Source organism: Jaculus jaculus, chromosome 6, assembly GCF_020740685.1.
Source record: "Jaculus jaculus isolate mJacJac1 chromosome 6, mJacJac1.mat.Y.cur, whole genome shotgun sequence".
NCBI lineage: Eukaryota > Metazoa > Chordata > Mammalia > Rodentia > Dipodidae > Jaculus > Jaculus jaculus.
This window is the reverse complement of record NC_059107.1, coordinates 75,347,894-75,374,257: the sequence shown is the minus strand read 5'-3', so window position 1 is coordinate 75,374,257 and position 26,364 is coordinate 75,347,894. Positions and strand designations below refer to the sequence as shown.

The following is a 26,364-nucleotide window of genomic DNA, read 5'->3' as shown; positions in this document are numbered from 1 at the left end:
CTGTAAACATTGATTTTGTCAAAAAAATGTTCACTTTGAATAATTACATTGTTTTTTTTTTTTTCAACAGGTAATGTTGTGAATGGGACCATTGGCAAACAGATGGTCGATATGCTTGTAGAATCCTCCAACAATGTGGAGATGATTCTTAAATTTTTTGATATGTTCTTAAAGCTAAAGGACTTGACATCCTCTGACACATTTAAAGAGTATGACCCTGATGGCAAAGGAGTAATTTCCAAGAGGGACTTCCACAAAGCAATGGAGAGTCACAAGCATTACACCCAGTCAGAAACTGAATTCCTCCTATCCTGTGCTGAGACAGATGAAAATGAAACCCTGGATTATGAAGAGTTTGTCAAAAGGTTCCATGAGCCAGCAAAGGACATTGGCTTCAATGTTGCTGTCTTGCTGACCAACCTGTCGGAGCACATGCCCAATGACACGCGGCTGCAGACCTTCTTAGAGTTAGCAGAGAGTGTGCTCAACTACTTTCAGCCTTTCCTAGGCCGCATAGAGATCATGGGCAGTGCCAAGCGCATTGAGAGGGTATATTTTGAAATCAGTGAGTCCAGCAGAACACAGTGGGAGAAGCCACAGGTGAAGGAGTCCAAAAGGCAGTTCATATTCGATGTGGTCAATGAGGGAGGAGAGAAGGAGAAGATGGAGCTCTTTGTGAACTTCTGTGAAGACACCATATTTGAGATGCAGCTGGCTGCTCAGATCTCAGAGTCTGATCTGAATGAGAGATCAGCCAATAAAGAAGAGAATGAGAAGGAGGGACTGGAAGAGCAGGGGCCTCGGATGGGCTTCTTCTCCCTCCTAACTGTGCAGTCAGCTCTGTTTGCACTCAGGTACAATGTTCTGACCCTCGTGCGGATGCTCAGCCTGAAGAGCCTGAAGAAGCAGATGAAGAGAGTGAAGAAGATGACCATGAAGGACATGGTCACGGCCTTCTTCTTGTCCTACTGGAGTGTGTTCATGACTCTCTTGCACTTTGTGGCCAGTGTTTGCAGAGGTTTCTTCCGCATTGTCTGCAACCTGTTGCTGGGGGGCAGCCTGGTGGAAGGTGCTAAAAAGATCAAAGTGGCAGAACTTCTAGCCAACATGCCAGATCCCACTCAGGATGAGGTACGAGGAGATGGTGAGGAGGGAGAGAGGAAATCCTTAGAGACCACCCTACCCACTGAAGATCTGGCGGACTTGAAGGAATTGACAGAAGAAAGTGACCTACTTTCAGACATATTTGGCTTGGATCTGAAGAGGGAAGGAGGGCAATACAGACTCATTCCTCATAATCCAAATGCTGGTCTCAGTGACCTCATGACCAACCCTGTCCCCATCCCTGAGGTGCAAGAAAAGCTTCAGGTAATTCATCTCTAAGTTCCTTCAGATCCCTCCTGCCTCTCTCTCTCTCTCTCTCTCTCTCTCTCTCTCTCTCTCTCTCTGTCTCTCTCTCCTCTTGACTTCAGGCACATGAGCACAACCAATAAAGGTTAGAACAAGTTTTGTAAGAGGGATGGGGTGGTAAATGTAGCACTTGAATTTTCATGAAGAAATGTTCATATGGTAGGCAAAACTAGTCCTTTCATGACTTTATACAAATTATTACATTAAAGCTAGGGAGACAGCTTACTCAGGCAAGTGCCTCCCTTGCAAGTCTGAGGACTTGAGTTTGACCCCAAGATCCCACATAAAAATGCTGGGTATGTGTGGTGGATTGATTCAAGTGTCCCCAGTAAGTTTTTGTTCTGTGAATGCTTAGATCCCAAGCTGGTGGCAATTTGGTAATTGAAGCCTCTTTGAGGCAGTGTACTAGAGGCAGGCTTATGGGTTATATAGCCAGCTTCACCTTGTCAGTGTTTGGCACTCTCTCCTGCTGCTGTTGTCCATTTAATGTTGGCCAGAAGGTAATGTTCACCCTCTGTTCATGCCATCATTTCCCCTGCCGTCATGGAGTTTCCCCTTCGAGTCCAAGAACCAAATTAAACCTTTTTTTTTTTTTTCTTTTTTTTCCCTACGAGTTACTCTTGGTCAAGTGTTTTCTGCCAGCAATGAGAAACTGACTGCAACAGCATGATGATACATGTTTTTACCCTAATGCTGGGGAGGCAAAGACAAGAGAATCCCTGAAGCTCTCAGGTTAGCCAATTTAACCTAATTGGAAAGCTTCAGGCCAATGACATATCTTGTCTCAAAATGAACGTGAGCTTCACTCTTGAGGAACAATACCCATGTTGCCCTCTGGCCTCCATACACAGTCATGTATACACGTATGTGTACTTGTACTTCCTCACACGGCCTGTCACTCATGAGTATGTGCGAACATGTGCACATACAAAGAAAAAACTACATGATTATGCACTATTAAGATGTAAGCTTAAGTATATCCTTTAATGGTATTAGTTATCCCTATTTTCCATCCTCATGTATTTATGAAGATTTACCATGTGTCTAAGAACATCAGGCTCATGGGAATTCAAAGGCAAAAGGCTTACTCTTAGATAGAAGGGGTTGATAATATTGATATAATACATATGCCAGTACTTTGATAAGATTAGACAATGAACCGGGCATGGTGGCACATGCCTTTAATCCCAGCACTTGGGAGGCAGAGGTGGGAGGATCCTTTTGAGTTCAAGGCTACCCTGAGACTTCGTAGTGAATTCCAACTCAACCTGGGCTAAGGTGGGTTCCTACCTCGAAATACCAAAAGAAAAAATTAAAAAGATAAAGCAATGAGATTTCAGGTGACCTTGAAGGATGATTGAGATGTGTGTAGGTAGGTAAGAAAAGGACTGATATTTCTAAAAATGAGAAAAGATAGGAGATAAAGCTTAGAAAATCCTATCTCCTGCTTGGGGAAAGGTAAGTGTGAAGGGGGGAGTGATCAGATCAGTAGAAATGAACATATGTGGAACTTTTCCTCAGTATGAGCAAAAGGGTGTACTATATGACATGCTCAAGCACACAGTCACAGGGCTGCCTAAATGCATTAAATGATGATATGAAATACTACTTTTCTGTTCTCTGTTGATCTGTTCAAGGAACAAAAGGTGAAAGAAGAAGAAAAGGAAGAAAAAGAAGAAACCAAATCTGAGCCTGAAAAAGCTGAGTATGTGTGCTTTCTTTCCATTCTCCATGTTTCCAAGGGCTTAGCTCTCTGTCTTTGGGATGTGGGACAGAGTTTCTCACCCTGCAGGGACCACATAACCCAGTGTCACATCTCTGTGAAGATGCGAGTTTCATTCATGCAGGGCTGAGTGTAGACACCCACCCACCATCTCTGAGCTCTCCTTGTTCTGTGGGCTTCCATCTGTGCTTCTCACTTACCAGAAAAGATTCCGTTAACCATGAGTGCTTTCCACAAGATGACAGATGGATAAAACTCTGTCTTTAAGATTGCACATGTGTTTCTGACCTTTTAAATGAGAGCAGAAGTATTAAAATTCAGCAGCATGGTGTGCCCTGGAGTGATATCCCTCAGCATAATCCAAAGCTATATGCCTAAAATCTCCCAGACTGTTTGTTAAGCATGCAGGTACATGGACACCCTCTCAGAGATACTCATGCAGCCAGGCTGGTGTGGGGCCTGGACATGTCATCAGTCCAGTGGGGCTGTGGAGCACAGTAGAAAAATAGAGAACTAGATAAGAGGCAACGTGAATGTCTGACTCCCCACTCCCTCTTAACAAGGACCTTATGTTAACCAAAGCTCAACATCTTTCCCTGAGTATATATAGTCTCATAAGCTCATCTTTACAGGCCTGGGAAGCAATACTATTTTTTAGGTACCTATAGTGCTTCTCACATAGAAGCTTATTTTCTCCTCTATTTTGTAAACCTACTTGGCCTGTTTTCATTGCACATTCCTTGAAGTCAATTGTCCTAAAGCTTGTAATGTTGAATCAATTGTCAAAATGACCGTATAAGAGCCTGTGAGAACAAAATTGCTGATGCCTATAACTCAGCATGACAGGCATTCCAATGACAGTTCTTTACCTCATACTAAAAGCAATGTCAGCTGTGCCTCATGTGGGAAAGTGGAGTATTTGCATCTGTGGTTATGTATATAACACTTCACTTTTATGTTGTACCTAGAGGGGTTTTAGATACAAAATTCTTGTCCCTCTAATTCCATTGTTGTCTGGAATTGATATACAAACGTAGTTATACCTATTGAAAGTAATATATTATTTAATAAAATTAAATAAATAATAACATCAAACAAACATGACAATATATAAATATATATTATTTATAATGATACATATCAAATATATATATATATTTAATATATATAATACATATATATTTGTATTAGTATATTATCTACTTTATACATGTGGAAAAAACTAAATGCCTAGACCCTTCAATTTTTGTAGAACAGTCCTTTATTAGTTACTGTTCTCATTACTATAATCTCATATCTGACAGGAAACAAACAAAGCAAAGAAAGGTTCATTTCTGGTTCATGGTTTGAGTTCATTATGGTGAAGAGGTCATGGCAGTGGGACTGGATCATGGCTATGGCAGCAGTACTTTCCTCATATCTAGGTAGGGAGCAGAGAAAAGGGAATGCTGGTGTTCTTCTGTCTACTTCCCTTTTGACCTTTGATTTTAAGTCTCAATGGCTAGACAATATATATTTAATATTAAAATTATCATTTTAAAGTTAGGCATTTTACCAGGTGACATAGGCCTGTTAGCTTCTCAGCAAAATTGTGAGGTCAAGGCCTACCTGGGTTATAGAAAGAGTCCAAAACCAACCTGAGCAAGTCAATGAAAAGAATTAAACATAAAAATTGTACTGGGAATGTCATGTAGATTGCTTGTTTACAATGCATGAGGCACTAGCTTCAATTCCCCTGACTGTGTTTAATAACAGAAAAGTAAGGTGTGTTGGAAAATGAGCCCAAAAAGTCTTTGTTGTTACTCTCCTTTTCAATGAAATACTTTTAAAAACTTTTGTGGATATGGATGTATGTGTGTTCGCATGTATGACTGTTGGCATAGGAACATGCCATAGTGATCACATGGAGGTCGGAGGATCACCGTGAGTCCCTGCCCTCCATTTGTTTTGAGGCAGGGTCTCTTGTTTGCTGCTGCCTCTGCCAGGCTAGCTTGCTCACAGGCTTCCATGATTTCATTTCTGCCCCTCATCTTGCAGTAGCGGTGCTGGCATTACAGATGCACAGTACTGTGTCCAGCTTTATGTGGCTTCTGGGGATCAGAACTCAAGTTCCCATGTTTGCACAGCAGATACTTGTACCTCAGGTCATCTCACCAGGTCTAGTTAAATGCTTTTATTGCAAAAGCATATGAGTATTTGCTACATATGGGTATAAAAATTCTTCAGTCCTGGAAAATGTACTCTAGTTTTGCATACACAGAATTATTCATTTATGGGGACTGGGGATCATCAGGAAGGACTGGGGATCATCAGGAGATGCTAAAATCTGGAAGGTTCTTTTCATTGGAATTTGTCAAAGTGATATTGTAATACAAAGTATTTGTTCATTTGATATTTTGCACAGCAACTATCTTCTGGATAACTTAGATTTCATTTGCTCCCAGGGGGGAAGATGGAGAGAAAGAGGAAAAGGCCAAAGAAGACAAGAGCAAGCAGAAGTTGAGGCAGCTCCACACACATCGATATGGAGAGCCAGAAGTACCTGAGTCTGCGTTCTGGAAGAAGATCATAGCTTATCAACAGAAGCTCCTAGTAAGATGTTTGAGAATGATAATCGAATGATAATCACTGCTGATTTATTGGGAGACCATAATAATCTGGGCTCGGAAATAGTCAGTGGCCTTCATCTGCACATAGTCCCAGAGTCATGTTGTCCATGGCCAACTGTAAAAGTTGGTTTTAGGAAAGCTCTCCACCACTAAAACCTGAGGAAGCTCTTGTCTATTGCAGAACAATGTTGTAATATTTGTATGTAACCCCCACATGATCCTTCTGTGCACATTAGGTAATATCTAGATTGCTTGCAATATGTAAATTGACTAGAAAGAATGGTTAGAATCCATTAGTTAGGGAATAATGGCAAGAGAAAACAATCTGTATGTGCTTAGCTTTAGTATGGAGACAGTTTAACTTCTCCATTCTTTTCTTTCTGTAACAAGTTAGATTTATGGAGATAGAACCTACAGATACAGGAGGCTGACTAGATGTTTTGTTCCCACTACAGTGTGCTTATTTTTATAATCAGCACCTTTGATCCACTGTTCATTTTGCCAAATGCAGGACCTCTATGCACAATCATACTGTCTAACACCATTTGATTTCATGACTGACATTGCCATTCTCTAGTGTTCCCCCAGGAGGATTTTTGGACAGAACAATGCAGGCCTTCTAAGGTTCTGCAGCATATCAGCATAAACCAGGCAAAGGGTACCTCCAAAGGTCCATGTGATTGACAAGGCAGGTCTGAACCAAAGGATCTGTACTCCTATCACTTCACCTTTTCTCAAACTCAAAAGAAAAAAGATAAACCAGTTGTAAAAATATTAACTTAATTAGACAGCTTTCCACTGATGACAGCTGGAGATTATTCTCAGGGGAACAAGTGAAAGAAGACGCAAGAATAAAGAGAGATGATTCTACATACAGTGTCTAATACATTTGGAAGAGCTTGCCCCCAAGTTCTGTATTCTATTTATTATAGAGTCCACTGAACATTTTAGATAGCTCTTGGTAATTGTTCATTGAACATGCTATGATGACTGCCTTGTAGCTCCTTTTAAATGGTAAATGTTGAATGGACTCTGTAGTCCCCCTTGTGTTCTTGAGGAGTATGTTTCAGAGCAGTTGCATTAAAGGAAGCAGCTGAGGTTGTCCTCCATCTCTCTGTGTTGAGGTTCACATGTTCTCTGTCTCTGTACATTTCCTTCAATTTTCTGCTTATCTTTGCTTATCATATTACTGATGGTCCTTGCTCACCAGTTTGCATGCATAAGAACAATTGTGACTACATGAGGTCCCACAGGTTCCTGTCCTCAAGTCTTTCTGACATCCCTGCTCAGATAACCAGAGAAAGCTAACTTGGACTCACTGACTACACCCCACCTTCACAGTAGAGGTAGTGACCAGCCCATTTTGGCTGTGGTGGTCAGCTTGGGTCCAACAAGCAACATATTTTTCCTAGTTTTATGTTTATCTATTGCAGATCCTCAGGTTGAAAAAAATCATTGACTAGTTCTGATGTTCTCCTAGGAAATCACTGACTGTAAATATAGGGTCTTTTGCAGGGAAATGACCCAAAAGAGAAGGAATAGGTACACATAGGCTAATGAGAGGTTTCATTGCTCTGGCATGGCCCTATGATGCTAACACTCACTTTATGTCACAAGTATTTGCTTTCTACATAGCCTCTTATCTTAAACTGGTAGTTTTTGTTTCTTCCAACTCAATAAATTCTGTTATAATTTACTTAGTTGTTCAGGCTTCCAAATCCAAAAGGCTGTATCCTTGAGTCTTCTCTTTCACCTCTACTATAATCCAGCAGCAATTTTCAGTTCTCTCTTCCAAGTGTCTCCAGAGTGTGCCACACTTGCCATGTCCACATTTACCCCTGAGGCCAGCCACCATAAGCACAACCTCTCCCTGCAGTCCATAAGAACTTGGTAACTGCTTGCATTTTTACCCCCTACTACCTACACACAGTGACTAGTGTAATTTCTAACCCATAATATGATTTCATCAAGTCCTCTTAAATTCCCTCTAAAATAAAATAATAATTACCACAGGGATATCACACAAACTATTATGTAATAGATTTAGTTATTATTATACTAAGTTTAACAAGTGGCTTTCCTTATATGTGCTCATTTTTCCCTCAAAACAAACTAATGAGGCAGATTTTATCATTATCCTCACAAGACAGATGGAACAAGAAATGCTGTAGGAAGGACTAAGTCTTAGTTCATCTTCCAACTCTAGAAAGCAACAGGACAGACTTATAACCAGGCAGTGTAGCTCAGGACATGAGCAGGGTTATCAGTCAGTGTGCTATAACAGGTAGCACAAAATCTTATGGAAGCTTAAAAACCTAGTCCCCTGCTCAACCTGTGAGCCAGACTTCCTCCTTCTCCCTTCTTGTCATAGGGTTGGGCTTATGTCCACCATTTCTGAAATATTCCACATGACTCTTAACACCTATCAGTGCCCATGTCTCTAACACACTCTTACATCTGCGTTAGATCAGTTTCCTTCTGTGATCTCTAGATTTGTGCTGAAGTGCCTTCTGAGATAGGCTTTTCCCAACCATCTGTCCAAACTATTGCCCCATTCCCTGTATATTTTTCATTATACCATTTATCAGTCCCTAAACTTATATTTTATAGTTTTTGGTAAGATTTCTTGTTCTTTTTGCATGAACATATGTGTGTGTTGTGCATACGTGTGTATATGAATGTATGGTTGTAAAAGCTGGAGGTCAGTATCAGGTGTCTCAGTCCCTCTCCACCTTATTTGTTGAGAAAGAGTCTCTTGCTAAACCAATAGCTCACAGATTCAGCTAGAACAGCTAGTTGGTGAGCCCCAAGGATTCCTTGTCTCTGCCTTCTCAGTGCTGGGATTACAGGCACATACTATCACATCCAGCATTTTATGTGTATGGTTTGGATCCAAACTCAGGTCTTCATGCTTGCATGGCAAGCACTTTAGCAATGGAGCCATCTCCTCAGCCATGTGTGTATGTGCATGTGCGTGTGTATGTGTGTGTGTGCATGCACACACACGTATATGCCTTTTTACTAGTTGTCTCTTCCTTGGTAGCAGAACTTCCTCCTTCGTTGTATGTGTGCAGCATTGAGAATTGTGTTTGGTAACTAGTAGGCTCACAATTGATTGTTTGGATTTAGTGAATTAATGCTTTATTTAAAGTATCTTCACCTTTCAGATCTCTTACTCAGTAACCTTTTCTACTTTCAGAACTATTTTGCTCGCAACTTTTACAACATGAGAATGTTGGCCTTATTTGTTGCATTTGCAATCAATTTCATCTTGCTCTTTTATAAGGTATGTACATCTGAATGGGCTAATGACCATTTTAAATATACAAAATGACTGATAGGAACACACAGACTACCCAGATCTGTAACTGAGAACATCTAAACCAATTCTGAAATGCATTTGAATGAAAGGGACAAATTGAAACCCAAGTCTATCATTGATGCCCAGGAAGAGAAGAGAGGTTTGCTCCTGGGAAGTGTAAAAGAAAGACCTCAGGGTGCTTGGGCTGCAGGAGGTGAGATTCAGCTTTGTGTTCATCCACAGCTTTGGGTTGTCTGAAGATCATACTGGTTAACAGCCCTGGATGTGGCAGGACCTCTGTTACATGAAATTCTTTGGGGAACTGAGAAGAAAGATATCTAATATTTTCTTCATTGGTTGGAATCTCACAACTCTTCATTAGATTGACATGATTTTTAAAATTATATTTATTACTTGCCTTTGGTATTTGTAAAATTACCTTTCTCCTCCTTTGGGGGCTTGGTAACTTATTGGGTTTATTTGCTTTTCATATTGAATATCAAAGTAAGTCCAAAGTTTAAAATAACAAACTGTGGCAAAATGTATAGCATTATCTTTCCAAATAGTTGATTTTATCTATGTGTTCAGAATGTTCCTATTTTCATACCAGCCATTTTTTTTCTCTGTCTTTGCTTTATCTGAACAATTGTGATTGCCACTTTAGTAAAGGATTAAGGTGGGAGAAGCAGTTCTTATCCTGTTGTCAGCATTTTCCTTTTAGTCTTTTTATTGTACAATGACATAAAATGACATTATGCAGTGAACTGACTCTGTTTTACATGATTTAAATCAGGTCTCCACTTCTTCTGTGGTTGAAGGGAAGGAACTGCCCCCTCGAAGCTCCAGTGAAAATGTCCAAGTGACCACCAGCCTGGACAGCAACTCACAGAGAATCATTGCAGTTCATTATGTACTAGAGGAGAGCAGTGGTTACATGGAGCCCACCCTGCGCATCTTAGCCATTCTCCACACGGTCATTTCTTTCTTCTGCATCATTGGATACTACTGCTTGAAAGTAAGATAGTGAAGCATCAAAGCATGCTAGTCCTTGTGTGTTTTTTTGTGGATTGGATGTCTGGAACTCAAATTTGTTTGGAAATCTGTGTGTATGACATTTATTTGGAAATATTCCATGAATACTTGTGAGGCAAAAGGAAAAAGGTTGGGGTAGAGGGAAAAGGTAGGCTACAGATGCAGAAACTGTAAAGCATGGCCAAGGATTTCAAGTTCTGATGTTTGGCAAATTCTTTAGGGTTGTCCTTGTGTGAGGCCATAGGAGGCTAGTTTTCCTTGTGGTTGCAGGCTGCCCTGAGAAATGACCATTTTTCATAGCATCTTTTCACCTGCTGATAATTCATATAAGAGACAGCTTTACCTACAACTTGACCCCACAGAAATGAACTATCCCACCCATTATTTTTCTTTATGAAACACCTGTGAGTCAGAATTGCTTTGTTATTAGGAATGTATCTATTGCCATCTTTGGCAGAAATCATTTATAATTGCTGACACTTCACCCAGAAAATAATGGGTTTATATCCCTAAAACACTACTAAGGGCACAGTAAAATTTAGTGAACAGAATTAAAGATAGTTGCTGTGAGTAGTGGGGCTTCCCATTAACTTGGCAAGCATGTTTATTTATTTATTTGTTTTTAGCAAAATGCCTTGCAGTTACAAAGCCTATATTTCACTGTTGCTCCTGGTTGTGAAGCTTCCAGAAGATGTTTGAAAAACTAGAACCCAAGATAAACAACTAGAGTATAAAATGTTTTTGTATACTTTTGTATGATATATTTTCTCTCTTATTTTTTCCTTGTCTCTTGGGGGTGAACGTTCTTGGTTACTTCGTGAATGTGTATACCTTCTGTCTCTTCTGATATAACATCTATCCATATGAATAGGGGATTATTGAAAGGCTATGGAGACAACTTGACAAACTGACAAAGATCTTTTCTGATTTTGGAACTTAAATTTATCTCCAATTAACATGTCAACATTAAAGCGATTTCTCAAATTAAGCTCTGTATTTATTTGGACCATTAGTAAGATCACTAATTTTTTTTTACACATGTTCACATTGACTTAGAGGTATCTGTAATTTGTATGATATATATAGCTACATATACATATACATATATATGTATATGTATGTATGTGTGTATATATGTATATTTATATCTGTGTATATACACACACACACACACATATATACACACACACACACATATACACACACACACGTATGTTCCCGAACCTTTCTAGATGCTTCTTTCTGCCTAAATATAACTAATTAAATTGACTCAATTTCATCTTCCTGGAAGTACATGGGAAATATGTCCTTCTAGAACCTGTTCTGTAAAGATAGTGACCACAGAAGATGCTAACCATCTAAACTATGCCTCCACGTTTATTTTCATCTGCAGGTCCCACTGGTTATTTTTAAGCGAGAAAAGGAAGTAGCACGGAAATTGGAATTTGATGGACTTTATATTACAGAGCAGCCATCAGAAGATGATATTAAAGGGCAGTGGGACAGACTTGTGATCAACACACAGTGAGTGAAAAGCTATAAGGGATTACTGTGCTCAGAAATTTCAAGATATAAAAAGACTTTACTAGAATTTCTGCAGATTGGTCAAAAGCTTAGCTCAAGCAAGTAACAATTACATATTCAGCCAAAAAAAAAAAAAAATCAAAAAAAAACTAAGCACCATCACATTTCTAATGGATGCCTGCAATCCATGCTGAGTCCCTTAATCAAAAAGGGCTTTCAGGCCATTTTCATAGCACTGATGGGACTGCATGTCTATTACTCAGTGCTTGGGGAAGTGTGTAGCAGTGGGTTCATATCCCACAGTGCTGACTACCCCACGGCAAAGCAGAGATCCTTCATTAAGGAAAGAAAAATATCATGAAAGTCAGATATATTGAATTTCACGTGGCTAATGTATCTGAATTATCAATTCTCAATAGGTACCACCACACAGCCTTACACAATTCAAGCTAAATGTTAAATCAGATGTAAGCTAGAGAAACAGATTCTTTCTCTATCCAATGATTAATCAGCATGTGGAGTTAAAAACCAAAAGACATTCTGCTGTTTCAGATATAAATCTGTTCCAACATATAATTTTTTCACATAAAAAGTATTAACAATGTTATATCTTTGAAATTTATCCTGAAGAGTAAAATATTTCATTGTGATTAAATATCTTATTCTAAAAGTTACTTCTAGTGGGTCCTGAGTTTTCAAGTGGAAAATTAGATTTTTTTTTTTTACTTCATAAGAAAAAGAATGAATGCAGTTCTATTTTATTAATTTATTTTTAGCAATACAGGGAATTGAACCCAAGACCTTAAGTATGGTAGGAAGGGATTTTACCTGTGAGCCTCATCTCAGGACTTGAATTCTAAATATTATGGTTTTTAAAGACAATTTATAAGAAAATCTATATTCTAATCTGTTAAAAATGAGTAATAAATATATAACTTGATAATAAATATGGTTATATTCTCCATTAAAGTATCAGCCTAGGTAAATTTAATTTACCTATGCATATCATTATGTACTAACATTGAAAGTGATATTCATGTGTGATATAGAAAAATTATAGAACAAGATGCTAATTTAATGCAGTGTACTTTTATGCAGGTAGCAGGATATATGCATATTTCTTATTTTAAATATGTTATTTATTTACATGGTATATTATCATTTTTTAAATCATTATTTTACTTCTGTACTTTTATATTTTTAGGTCATTTCCCAACAACTACTGGGATAAATTTGTTAAAAGAAAGGTAATATTTCGAAGAAGGAATAAATTCTTAATATTTTTCTTCAAGTGTGTTTAAGATTTGAATTTGATATGATTTAGGTGTAGAATTGTGGTTTTGTGCTCTGCTTTAGCTGCCTGCTAATATTATTTCAAAGTGACAATAGAATTAAATATGCATTTTAAGAATTGCACATGAGAAACTCATATTATATAGTCTTCAAATAAACAGTCATTGCTTCCCTTGCCTGTGCTAGTTTAGTTCATCGTGCTTAATCCACTCAGAACAAATCAGTAAACATTTTCTTTGTATTGTCTGGGTGACCTCTTCTGGTCTCAGACTATTTTTCATTATACAGGTTTAACAATCTTTTTCAAAAGTAAGCCTTATCTGATTGCTATGGAGGTTGGTAAAGAGGGCACTGACAGTTGTCAGCCATGACCTTGACCCCTATGGAAGCTCTGATTAGAGAGCTTCTGACCTCAGGTCTGGGGTTATTTCTTCCCTCCTTGCTACTCAGGATCTGAATGTACTACCGTGGGTTTTGGATGAAATGTCATGTATGACATTGCTTGTGTGTTGTAGACTACTATGCAAGAATCGCTTTTTATGGTGTCTTTTGTTGTTGAGGTAAGGGTTCACATTATTATAACCTAATAGCCAAGGCCAGCCTTGAATTTAAAGTGATCCTCCTCCTTCAGTCTCCTGAGAGGGCTGGAGTTATAAGCATGAGCTACCATACCCAACTCTTGCTGTGTCTCTGAACTGTTCTAATTTCCATGTTGTCTCGGTACACACATTACTATGAACTCTAGCTCTCAGTGGACTGTTCATAGACATGACTGTGGGCAAAGCCATCTTTCCCCTTTCTCTTTGTCAGTTCATTGTTGCTCAAAGAGTGCTTGTCAATGGGCTGCTGAAAGACTCTGTCACCAGTCTGACGGACATCTTATACTAACAACTTAAATTCAAATCATATATCATTGATCACAGTGCATGTGTGTCCTTATGTTTGCTTCTTGAAAGAAGCATTGTGTTTATTGATGTATGAGTATTTGCTTGTTTCTTACCTCTTTGTGAGATACTACTTCAGGCATTTTGCACTAATGAATATTTGCATATCAAATTAGTTAAAGCTTTGAAATAATAATATTAAACAGATAATTAAAAACTTTCATTCTAAGTTTTAATGTCATAAAGAGGGTGCTACTAAAATTATGAAAACAAGAATTTCTCTGGAGTAAACTATTATGTCAAAGCAATAGCAAGATCAACTGCTGACAGCTCATTTCCAGTCTTGGCTTCTTCACTGCAGTATCCACCTCTTCCTTTAGGGGGCAGGAATGAGCGGCCACAGAGTTCCATACAGTTTAGCCTTGCCAGCTTCAGCATCCTGAGAAAAATGCAGAGCACATTGATTTAGTTAATCTGAAAGGCATGTTTATAGTGATCCTTAGGGGTTTGAACAAGGGTATCAAGAAATGATTGTAAAGAAGGACATAGCATCTGCACTACATGAGAATTAACATTAGGCCAGGCATAGTGGTTTAGACCTGTAATCTCAGCACATGGGAGGAGTGCTGTGAGTTTCTGCCCAGCCTAGGCTACATAGTAAGTTTAAACAATTTGAACAGAGTAAAACATCGTCATAAACAAAACAAGATAAAACAATAACCTGAGGACACAAGATAGTGGTGGATAGTGACAAACTTGTAGGTCTAGAACTAAATGAAAATTGCCAATTGTTGGAGTTAACACCCTAAGGAGAGTGAGGTGAGAAGAGGAGACTAGGGAATGGAGTGCTAATAGGAGAACAGGGTGCTGGCGCTGCTGTGATAGCCTGCCTCGTAACAAGTAGTCTGTGCAGATCATTGGCTACAGTGTTGGGCATTACCGGATGCAGCTTGATCTTGTCTCTTGCTAAGTTTAGCAACACTTGGCACAGTATTTTAATTCTTATAAGACAGTTTATTTATCTGTAGCATGGGAATGCCAATAATGACAGTCATAGGGCTGGAGAGATGGCTTAGCAGTTAAGCACTTGCCTGTGAAGCCTAAGGACCCAGTTTGAAGCTCAATACCCCAGGACCCACATAGGCTAGATGCACAAGGGAGTGCACATTTCTGGAATTCGTTGGCAGTGTCTGGAGGCCCTGGCGCACCCATTCTCCCTCCCTCTCTCTCTCTCTCTGCCTCTTTCTCTCTGTCTGTTGCTCTCAGATAAATAAATTTAAAAAACATAATAATGAGAGTCATTGAAGGTGAAGGATAACACATACATATTGTAACAGTCTTGTAAAATAAACCAAATTCTTTACACAAAGACTGAATTTGGTAAAAGCCCATTTCATCCAAATTTGCAGTCTTTTACTATAGATATTCCCCCTTTTGTATCCCTCTTTCTGGAATGAGAAATCTTATTTCTCAGAGAGGCAGCATTTAAAGCACTGTATTTATTTAACTTACCATTGTGATTCTAGAAAACATGTAATTCATTGTTTTGTACTTTAAAATCTAGTAGATTTACAGTAAATGCAGCAACAATAAGATATTTGTATACACTCACACAGATGATGAAGCTAATAGAATGCTTTCCTTGACCATAGGTAATGGATAAATATGGAGAGTTTTATGGCCGAGATAGAATCAGTGAGCTACTAGGCATGGACAAGGCAGCACTGGACTTCAGTGATGCGAGGGAAAAGAAGAAGCCCAAGAAGGACAGCTCCTTGTCTGCTGTGTGAGTTACTTCTGCCCTGCCCTGCAGATGACAAGCTGAAGGGAATAAAGCAAGGCATTTCTGAACTGACTCATGCATTGATTTCCTTTCCCTCAACTCAGGAAACTAGCACATTGTGTGCAATGTTCACTTTTGCCCTTCTGTGTATTTGAGCCCACTATTATTGTTATTATTACTTGTTTTTGAGATAGGATCTCACTATGTAGGCCTGGAACTCAAGATCCTCCTGTCTCAGTCTCTGGAGTGCTGGGATTATAGGCAAGGGCACCCCCATGGTCTCCTCTTAATTTCTGAAGGTGTCTTTTTTATTATTTAAATAGAGCAAGAGGCAATGATTATTATTCACTTTCCTAATTTAAATAGCCATTTTTAACCTTAAATACTCCTTAAAGTCAAAGGACAACATAAGCATATATATACAACTATGCTTTTACATGCTCCTTGTTTGGGCACAACTTAATTTTTATTCCTTGGAAACAGAAACTATATAGTTCCTTTATTAAAAATATTCAAAGTTCAGATCTTCATATAATAATTACATTTTTAAAGTAGCAAAGCTTTAGTATGCCATAAATATTATGTACCATCAAACTATCACTTTGAAAATTTATTTTAAGTAAAGTACTGTCTAAGTGGTACTTGCATGGAATGATGACAGTAGAAGAGTATATGCAACCGAGTGGCGTTTCCTGGAGTGAACACTCACTCTTGCTCTCACTTTCCTCACATACACTCAGGAATGTGTGTGATGAGTGCATGTGTGTGCCCTTGTCTATTTAGCAAGTTGATCAGCTGAATGTATTAAATAAAAGCAAAGCATGCATGCATGCATTTAAAAGGTGATTTCTTATTACATGGACAGTGTGTTTTTTTTTCAAATAAAACATAGTCTTTTCCCTTAAAAATATATAAGCTTTCAACATTTTTGTTCTGATGTGCCTTCCAGAACACAAATATAAAAGCTGGCTTTGTTGGTCCAAGTTAGTAATTTAATGCTGGGGAAGTAGAGATTAGGCAGAGTCTTGGGATTCACTGTCCAGAATAGACTACTTGCGGAGTTTCAGGCCAATGAGAGAACTTGTCTCAGAAAAGGTGATGGTACCTGAGAAAGGACTCTCTAGACTTTCTGTAAGAAGGAAGAAAGTAGACTTGGCACATGATGCACTCGGTGTCAGTATGTGGGAGGCTAAAGCAGGAAGGTTAGTTGAGCTCAGTAGTTTGACAGTAGTTTGGGCAACATAGCAAGATTCTCTCTCATAAGAAACAGAAATTAAAAACAAAACAAAACAAAAAATCCTGAGTTCAAGTAAAAGGAAACCATTCTTTAAGAAGGAAAAGTCTCGCAGCCACCTCCTTCCCTTACTCTTATAATTAAAGGTTGGTCATTTTACAGAAAGTGATTTAAGAAGTAATTAAAGATGGACTGCTTAAATCCAAAGAGACCATTTTGCAAACCATAACCTATATGCAGTATTGTATTTGTCTGTGTAACAAATTACCTGAAATTGGAATATGGAAAGGCTGATAAATTTACCATATAATATACAGTCTATAAATCAGCATCAATTGATGAAGAAAAAGTGGTTTTAATATTTGCATTTTTTAAAATTTTTTATTTATTTATTTGAGAGTGACAGACACAGAGAGAAAGACAGATAGAGAGAGAGAGAATGGGTGCGCCAGGGCCTCCAGCCTCTACAAACAAACTCCAGACGTGTGCGCCCCCTTGTGCATCTGACTAACGTGGGTCCTGGGGAACCGAGCCTCGAACCGGGGTCCTTAGGCTTCACAGGCAAGTGCTTAATTGCTAAGCCATCTCTCCAGCCCTATATTTGCATTTTTAAATCTGCAAAGATTATGGTATATATGCTTAAACTTCCTCACTCAGCATAGATTCATTGAGGTAATTTATCATGTGAGGTATTGTCCATGCTGTTCATAGATTAGTAAGATAAGCATGCATATGTAAATCAACACCCACAACAACAAATAAATGCTGCACTAGATAATGAAAGAAAGTGCCTACAGTGTGCCTTGGCAGGGGTGGGGAAGGGGGGGGGCGAGAGGCTGAATAGGATCCTGCCTGGATTAATGGGAATGGATAGCATAAGGAAACAAACACAGGTTAGAACTTTGACTTCCTTAACACTCAGGAGGTCTAGGCTATAATCCTCAGCATCACAAGAGAAAATCCAAATAAAAAGTAAAAGAAAGCAAACCAGTATTTCCATTAAAACATTTTTTTAAATTGTTATAAAATATGTATATGTAAACATGTTTTGTTTGAACAAGAAATCCCTTCAACTGAGTTCTTAAGTACAATTGTTCAATAAAAGTTAGTGAAGCAAGCATGTTGATAATTTAGCACAATTTTCATGTGTAAGTGTTACACGTAAGGTGAGTTTAGGTTCTACTCAGTGTTAAAAACAGTGTAACAAGTGAAAATGAAAAGGCCACTCTTAAATGACAGAAGATAGAGGTAGTGTTTTGTTTTGTTTTCCGGGACTCCTCTGAGATGGCATCAGAGAACACGGAGGTGTACCCCCAGCACAGTACTCTGCTCTTTTCTTTTACCGGGAATATGATGAGTCTCCTTTGCATGTTTCCAATCTTGCTCCTAGCAAGGGAATGCCAGCAGGTCCTTGTGAGCTGAATCTCAGATTAATGTCCATATCTACAAATTATTCATTTTTCCTTTTGTCATTCCAGACTGAACTCTATTGATGTGAAGTATCAGATGTGGAAACTGGGAGTCGTTTTCACTGACAATGTAAGCCCTCTCCATCACCACAACATACAACATTCTGATTAGATGTGTCTATGGAATTCTGCAGATGGAAGGAAGTTATTTAAGGAAGTTAACTGAAATACCAGTGCATTTCATAAAATATCTTATCTGAGAAAGACACAAGTATAGCTGTGGTTAATAAGCCCATCTCTTATTCTACGACTTTAAAAAGCTGAAAGAAGGGCTAGAGAGATGGTTTAGCAGTTAAGGTGCTTGCTTGCAAAGCCTAAGGACCCAGGTTCAACTCTCCAAGTCCACATAAGCCTGATGCACAAGGTGGTGCAAGCGCACAAGGTTGCACATGCACACATGGTGCGCATGAGTCTGCAGTTCTATTGCAGTGGCTGGAGGCCCTGGCACACAATCTCTGTCTATTTCTCTCTCATAAAAAAATACAAAAGAAAAGCTGAAAGACTGAATTAAAAATGTATTCATAAGGCCGGGTGTGGTGGTGAATGCCTTGAATCCCAGCACTCAGGAGGCAGAGGTAGGAGGTCACCATGAGTTTGAGGCCACCCTGAGACTACATAGTGAGTTCTAGGTCAGCCTGGGCTAGAGTGAGACCCTACCTCTAAACAACAATAGCAACAAAAAGTATATAACAGGCAAAACATGCAAATTCACATGTATTTCCACTCAAGTTTCAGGTAGCTAATGATATACTTTGAAGGTATACAAATATTCAAATGTTTCTAAATAAATAACATTTTTCAGAATTAGCTGTGCTAGAAGGGGCCTAGTTGAAAGAGAGGGGCTTACAGGAATGGGCAAGGGTTTGGAAAGAGCAGGAGAAGGAAAGAATCAACAAAGCGTGTGTGGAAATGCCATAATAAAAACCATTATTTGTATACCAATTTTTAAAAACCTAATAAAAATATTAAATTTAACTATCCCAAATTAAATTCATTAAATAATTTTGTCCCTTTTCCTGATTTTTTCCTTATCAAAACCTGTAGAAACTAAGCATAGAACCAAATTATATATTCATATGTAATGAAAAAACATTATCTATTGCTAAATCCTCTAGTCTCAGGACATCACTTTAATTTTAACACTAACTTTCATAATAAATGTTTATCCTATTTTCCTATGTAAAGTCTGTGACATCAAAGATTCTTCTCCCTTTGTCCTCACCCCTGCCTCACTCAGCCATCATAGACACTCCTGAGTTTACAAAATCATGTCTTGTAAGCATCTTTTAGAGCCATGACCTGTTAAAGCCAAAAACTGTTAAATGCTACCTTGAATATAATTTGTCATCTGATGACGAAAAACTTTCAGGATAAACAGAAGCAACCCAACCCCTGCTTCAGCTGGTATCTTTCTTTTAAGTAGCTAGTGTATACTAGTTTTGACCCAGTGAATGCAACCTTCCATGCCACGGTCCCTGCATAGTCTACATTTGTCCAGGTGAGCCTGACCATACTGTTCTCCTAACTATGGGGGTTTTCTTTTAATCCTCCAGAGAATTTAAGTGTGTGTCAGTCCCGAAGGAAACCTGGAGAACGCTTTTCAAAGACCTTGCTAGGCTGTTGCCAGGGTCCAGCCCTTGCTTCAAGGAGGGTCACCGAAAAGAGATGTGAAAGGGAGCCACACAATAATGACTTGAAGTCAAATTCTGGTGTAAGCTGACAGGCTAATGCTGAAGGCAGCTGAGTTCCTCCATCTCTCTCCTCTCTCTCTGTCTGCTCCTCTGCTCCTGCTCTCTGTTTCTCTGCTCTGCTCTCTGCTTCTCTCTATTCTCTTTCTCTCTCTCTCTCTTTCTCTCTCTCTGCTGCCACAGCTCTTAGCCTCAGTATTTTATTTTATGATTATGTCATACAAGAACAAACTTCAAGAAAGGTACAGTTTCACAGAATTCATAGAAACTTTTTGCTATTTCTTTACATCAAACAATCCCATAATTATTCACATTGAGTACAGCCATCAGGCCCCTATAATGATTAACTAGTTTCACGCTTTCCCTATGTATGTGTGGTCAAGCACTTGTGATTTCCTGTACTCCTACTTTCAATTACTATATTAAAGGTGAGAGACAAAACAACCTCAAAATGGGGGTTCCCACCATTAATCACTGATCCAATAGATCATTTAGCCCTCAGTCATTTATTTTGAATTTTCCTTTTCATGTCTTTTCAATACTTAAACTTTGGTCCCCCCAACTGAACTCTTTCTGACCTCGGTTGTTTTTGCTATAAGGATTCTTGGTAAAGAGTCATAGTTTGCTGCAATTGCCACCATTCAGAAAAAATTAGTCATAGAACAATTTTTACATTGTTTCATGAGGTTCATTGTTTCCTCCTAAGTGTACTGTACTCCATGCCTGACTTTCTTTAAGGCCTTTAAGGAAAACAGTTATCTCTGACCTATTTTCTTGCTTTTCAAGTTGTATGCCAGAGCCTCTTTCAGATACATTGACTAACACTTCACTAACACCAATTTTTGCTGGAAAAGTAGACTTAGAGATTGGTACACCAAGTGAAAGACAGGGAAAGACAAACCTACAGAAAACCATAGATATCTGTAGCGTAGAGAGCCAAGGCCACATTGGACTTCAAGGAAGAGACAGCTGGGCTGGAACTGTGTCATGCAGCTCTTCAGTGCTTGATTCCTCGTGATCCTGAAATGGCATGCTTGCCATCTCCAGCAGGTTGTGAGGCATCTGCAGTTTTATGCCTTCTGTTTGGCCAGCCACTTCTCACTTGTCTTCAGTCTCCAATAGCATAGTAGAGTTGTCGAATAATGTACAGGCTCCTAGGAAATTTTGTATAATGGTGTTGCAGCTTCCTTCTCATTGCTGGGACAAAGTACATAACCAACAGCAGATGATGGGAAGAAAGCTTTTTATTTTAGCTTATACTCCTGAGAGGAAGTTTCATGAGGCTGGACATCATCTCTGCCACAGCAGCAGGAGAGTGGGCAAAACTCTGGCAACAGGAAGCTGGCTGTAACATCTGTAAAATTGCCCCTAACAATGCTCCTCCTCTAGCAAGACTTTAATTCCCAAATTGCCACCAGCTGGGGACCAGGTACTTAGAACATATAAGTTTATGTGGGGCATCTGATTCAATCCACCAGAAATGGAAAAGGAGGAATTAGTTTAAGCATGGCAAACATACTACATGAGATACGTGATGTTCAAGGAATTCATTCTTTATCTTTCATTCAGATGTAGCTGGGCATCCCCTATGCCAAATCAATTAAGTGTTCTTGGCTCAACTTGTCACTTGTTTGCATCTCTTTACTGTGCATATGCTCACAAACTCATCTTTTCTCCCAGACTTTGTCTGTCCTACTATCCTCTGAAATTCCCTCACCTGAATGTCCAGGGCAAGTGTAGCACCATCCTTCTCTTCCGCTCTTCTTACCAAACCTAGCCCTGTACTCACATGGTTACCTTTCCATTTTTGTTGTTGTTGTTCTTAATACCTAAGCTTAAAAATATTAATGCACGTCCTTCCTTTCCTATCTCCCTTTAATACCTTTGACCATTTGCTCAATCAAAGTTTTATCCCATCTTTGTCCTTTCTAATTCTCTACTCACCCCAGTTTCATCACTGCTTGGGGTCTCATGACCTCAGCCTTGGGCTTTTCCAGTAGTTTCTGAAATTGACTGATTATATAACCTACCATGTTCCTTAGATAGTAGCACACCCTGAGTGAGCTCAGATTCCTCATTTGAAAATTGGGCCTAAAGATGCCCTTGTGTCAGGAATCTTGCTAGAATTGAAATGAGAAACTATGGGAACAAATGCATGAAACAATAGCTACTGTTTAGTAGCTACTTAATAGATTTTCCTGAATGCTACTTTCAGAACTTACTAGGCTATGGATGACCTCAGCAGCTTCCAAGTGGCTATGAGAGTCACTTTGGCCTCAAGACCGTGTGCTTTGCTGCTCTTTCACAGCCTGGTTTCCTCAAACAGAGACCCCAGTGCTCAAACCCACACCAATCCCCAGCAAACTCTTAGTTGTCTCATCTCAGTGTCTTTCTTAAATGCCATTTTATTTGCGTAGCTTCAACCCTACATTACCCATGAAACCTTTTTGCATTATCTAAACCTCTTTTTCTTTTTCTTCTCTGTTAAAGGTTAAGAATGTCAGAGCAAAAGTTCTGATACTGTATTGGTTTGTTCAATGTCCCTCATAAACTCAAGTATTTTGAATTTTTAATTCCCAGCAATTTGTGAGGTAGAGCTTTGTTGGAAAAGGAGCTTTGCAGGAGGAGCTGACCCTGAGGTTTATTAACCCTCACTTTGCCAGTGTTAGTTGGCTTACTCTCATGCTTTGGTGTCCCACTGGTTGTGACAGAGATACTGTCCAGTCTCCACTCATACCATGTTTTCCACTGCTATTGTGGAGCTTCCCCTGAAGTCTGTAAAGTAAAATGAACAATTTTCCTCCCATCAGCTGCTCTTGGGTCAGGTTCTTCCTGCTATTACAAAGACTCCTTCCCATATCTAATCAGTAAAACACCACATGCAAAAGAAACTCTAATTCAAAAAGTTAAAATAATCAAAAGATTTTTATCTTGCTTATTCACTCCCCATAAGTGTGTGTGTGTGTGAAATGAATCATTTACATTTAATAACTATACCCCAGGGAGATTTCCTCAAATAGAACTAATTGTGTAGCTAAGTTTACCACACCTTTCAGTGATATGGGAGTATTGTTTTCTCTTAGATTAATTTTGTTCTTATAAGGTGAAATTTTTGGTGGATAAAATTTCTTACATAATCTCAGATAGCTAATGGATCTCAATATATAGTGATTGAGTGTGTGAATAAAAGAAAAGCAAAGGAGGAAGGAAAGAAAATTGGTTGGTCTTTTGGCTCACTGTAGACAAGAATTTTCAACAGTGGAAATCATGTCCTTGGTTGACAATTTGGACTGTCCATAAACATTTTTGCTCATCCCAGTGTGAGCTACTGGCACCTAGGAGATACTGCTATCTACCCAGGTCTTACAGGACAGCCCCACATCAAAGAATTAATTATGTTATCTAAAAGAGCAGTTGTGCTGAAATTGAGTAACCCTGCTGTCAAGAAGGAGGTTGACAGTTTTTCTCTCCAAGAGAGGATAAGTAAAAAAGCCATTGTTTTAAATGAGAGAACAAGGAATCTTCCAGAACAATTTAAATATATAATGGCCAAATTACTACCACAGGTAACTAGAATTACAAAATTGTAGTCTGAATATGAGCTACATGGAGTAACACAACAACACAAAGTGGCTCTTGACATTTTTCATGTGTCCTGGCTTCTGATACACTTTCCCTTATTTTGTCCCACCAGTCCTTCCTCTACCTAGCTTGGTATATGACCATGTCTGTACTTGGACACTATAACAACTTTTTCTTTGCTGCTCACCTCCTTGACATTGCGATGGGATTCAAGACATTGAGAACCATCTTGTCCTCAGTAACTCACAATGGCAAACAGGTAAGAGCCTATCTTTCTCTTTCACTTTCAGAAACTAAAAGCAGCAACAAATAAACTCAGCAAAGTACAATAAGCCTGCTCTTGAATTACAATGTATGGTTGTAAAGACTTGTTTTGAATGAAGGGTCTGCACCTTTTTATAAACCAGGGGTAGTAGTAGTTTCTGAGTCCAGGAAAACTACTAGTTCAAGGATTGTGACCTCAGATGTGGATGGATTATTTAGTGTTCATAAATCTCAAATCTCTTTTCTTGTAAAATAAAACTAATAATAACACTGATTTGTAAGATTTTTGTGAAGCTTAAGTAAAAACAACTTAGAAGATTTAGAATCACACATATTTACCTTTGAGGATATTAGTTCCTATTTTGCTTATAAGACAATATTTACTCTGCCTGATACTCTGGAGTATCAGCATGTGTTGCAGAACTCTAATGCCCTGCTCACATTAGGAGTAAAATTTAAAGTTAATCATGTACTTTTTTTAAACCACTTTTAAATTGAAGGAAAAAATCATATTTTATGCTTTATAAGCTTATGCTGACTTGGGGGACAGTGGGCTCAAGTCCAGATAATCAACTTATATTCTGATGGAACTCAGTTCTTCCATGTTAAAACTCTACTATAACCTAGTACAGAAGTATACATTTATTAATTCATCTGCTATTTTTCATGGGTCTCCTAGTATTAACCACTCTGTGCTAGGTATTTGGATTAAAAGCCCTTCTTCAGAGGCTTCTAGCCCCATACATTTAAAAATAAAAGCGCCTCGATAATTAAAGCTATAGCCTCAGTTCACTGCCATTGGCATGATCTTTTGTTTTCTAAATCTCATTGTGGCTCATATACATGTCACCTCAGGTGCTGAATATGGCCATGATGCTTTGGGCACATCATGGGCTCAGTGACAAGTATACTGGGCTCAATTATCAGTCAGTAGATTTTGACTGAGCCCCTAATGTAGGTAAAGAAATGAAGATGCTGAGTGTATTGTGTATTTCAACATATAAAGTCTGACAGGGTTGTCAATCAATTGATGAACTTTTATGATGATTATTATTTTTTGAGATATAAAGTTTTATTTGCAGAAACATACAATGTTTACTAATCCAAACAGATAAAACATGCAAAAATTTAGTGTGATTGTACTACACTTCAAAATGAATTAAAGCCTCTATAAAGATAGCATAATATCTGCACTTAATTATAAAATCCTTTTATAAAGATTTAATAAATACACATTTTAGTGTGTTTAAAATTTCTATTATGTTATCAGAAATATATTTTCATTAACTTGGTAAAAATCACATTTTGGTATACCAGATAGGTAGGGAGGTATGAAAGAATAGATAGGGAGGGAGGGAGATAGATGATAGATAGATAGATAGATAGATAGATGATAGATAGATAGATAGATAGATAGAATTCTATCCTTGGCTCTCTGATGTAAAATTTTAAACATGTAAAGGTTGGATTTAAAGTAATGTCAAATAGAACTGAATGACTTTTCTAAGTATAACATTGAATTTTACTTTGAGAAAGATTGCTTTCAAAATGTTGGATATTAATTGCAGTGTTTTCATATCAATTAATTTCCCATGTGTCAGAGTAAGACTTTTCAGTTTGTATTTCTAAATATATTTATATCATGTGCTATAACCAATCATGTTCCCACACTTCAGAAGTAATACTACAACCTATTAATTCTAAAATGAAATTTAATTTTCAATGTCTTTCTATTATAAGAAAAATAGGATGATTTTTTTAGAACTGTAAATTATTTACAGAAAATAGGCCTTATAAAGATGGGAGAAAGTACTTCCTGCAGTATCTACTACTATTTAAGATGATAGATAGAAAAATAAGGGCTGGAGAGATGGCTTAGCGGTTAAGCGCTTGACTGTGAAGCCTAAGGACCCCGGTTCGAGGCTCGGTTCCCCAGGTCCCACGTTAGCCAGATGCACAAGGGGGCACACGCGTCTGGAGTTCGTTTGCAGAGGCTGGAAGCCCTGGCGCGCCCATTCTCTCTCTCTCCCTCTATCTGTCTTTCTCTCTCTGTCTGTCGCTCTCAAATAAATAAATAAAAAATTTAAAAAGAAAAAGAAAAAGAAATTAAGGTTTATGTGTGACTGGAATGTGATATCAAACTGTAATTTATTCATAGTCCAACTATATTGTGCATTTATGAGCTAGCTGAGCAGTCAAGTTTTGAATAAGATGCTTTGACAGCTTGACATGAAGAGGATATGTAAATACATTTCTGTACTAGTGAGCTATGAAAGGAGAATGATGAGGTTATGGATCCCATCCCTTGTAGCCAGTAAATCCAGCTGTCTGGCTAGTGTGCTCCCCTCCCACACAGCTGTCAAACTTGCCAGTAATGTGTCCTGTGTTCCTAATACATGTTCAATGTCACCTTGCTTTACAGCTTGTGTTAACTGTTGGCTTATTAGCTGTTGTCGTGTACCTATATACAGTTGTGGCATTTAATTTCTTCCGAAAATTCTACAATAAAAGTGAAGATGGTGACACACCAGACATGAAGTGTGATGATATGCTAACAGTAAGTCCATT

General features: G+C 38.5%; 1 protein-coding gene across 5 annotated transcripts in view; it reads left to right on the top strand.

Annotated features, from left to right (window-relative positions):
* Positions 1–26,364, top strand: part of Ryr2 (ryanodine receptor 2) — a 737,098-nt gene that overhangs the window by 695,682 nt on the left and 15,052 nt on the right. For all 5 annotated transcript variants that reach the window (XM_045151997.1, XM_045151996.1, XM_045151994.1 and 2 more), the window contains 11 exons: positions 71–1,368; positions 3,048–3,115; positions 5,578–5,725; positions 8,942–9,028; positions 9,837–10,058; positions 11,469–11,599; positions 12,804–12,846; positions 15,429–15,562; positions 18,272–18,332; positions 23,645–23,791; positions 26,219–26,353. In XM_045151997.1, the coding sequence (XP_045007932.1) occupies positions 71–1,368; positions 3,048–3,115; positions 5,578–5,725; positions 8,942–9,028; positions 9,837–10,058; positions 11,469–11,599; positions 12,804–12,846; positions 15,429–15,562; positions 18,272–18,332; positions 23,645–23,791; positions 26,219–26,353 (2,474 nt within the window). The remainder of the gene's footprint in view (positions 1–70; positions 1,369–3,047; positions 3,116–5,577; positions 5,726–8,941; positions 9,029–9,836; positions 10,059–11,468; positions 11,600–12,803; positions 12,847–15,428; positions 15,563–18,271; positions 18,333–23,644; positions 23,792–26,218; positions 26,354–26,364) is intronic.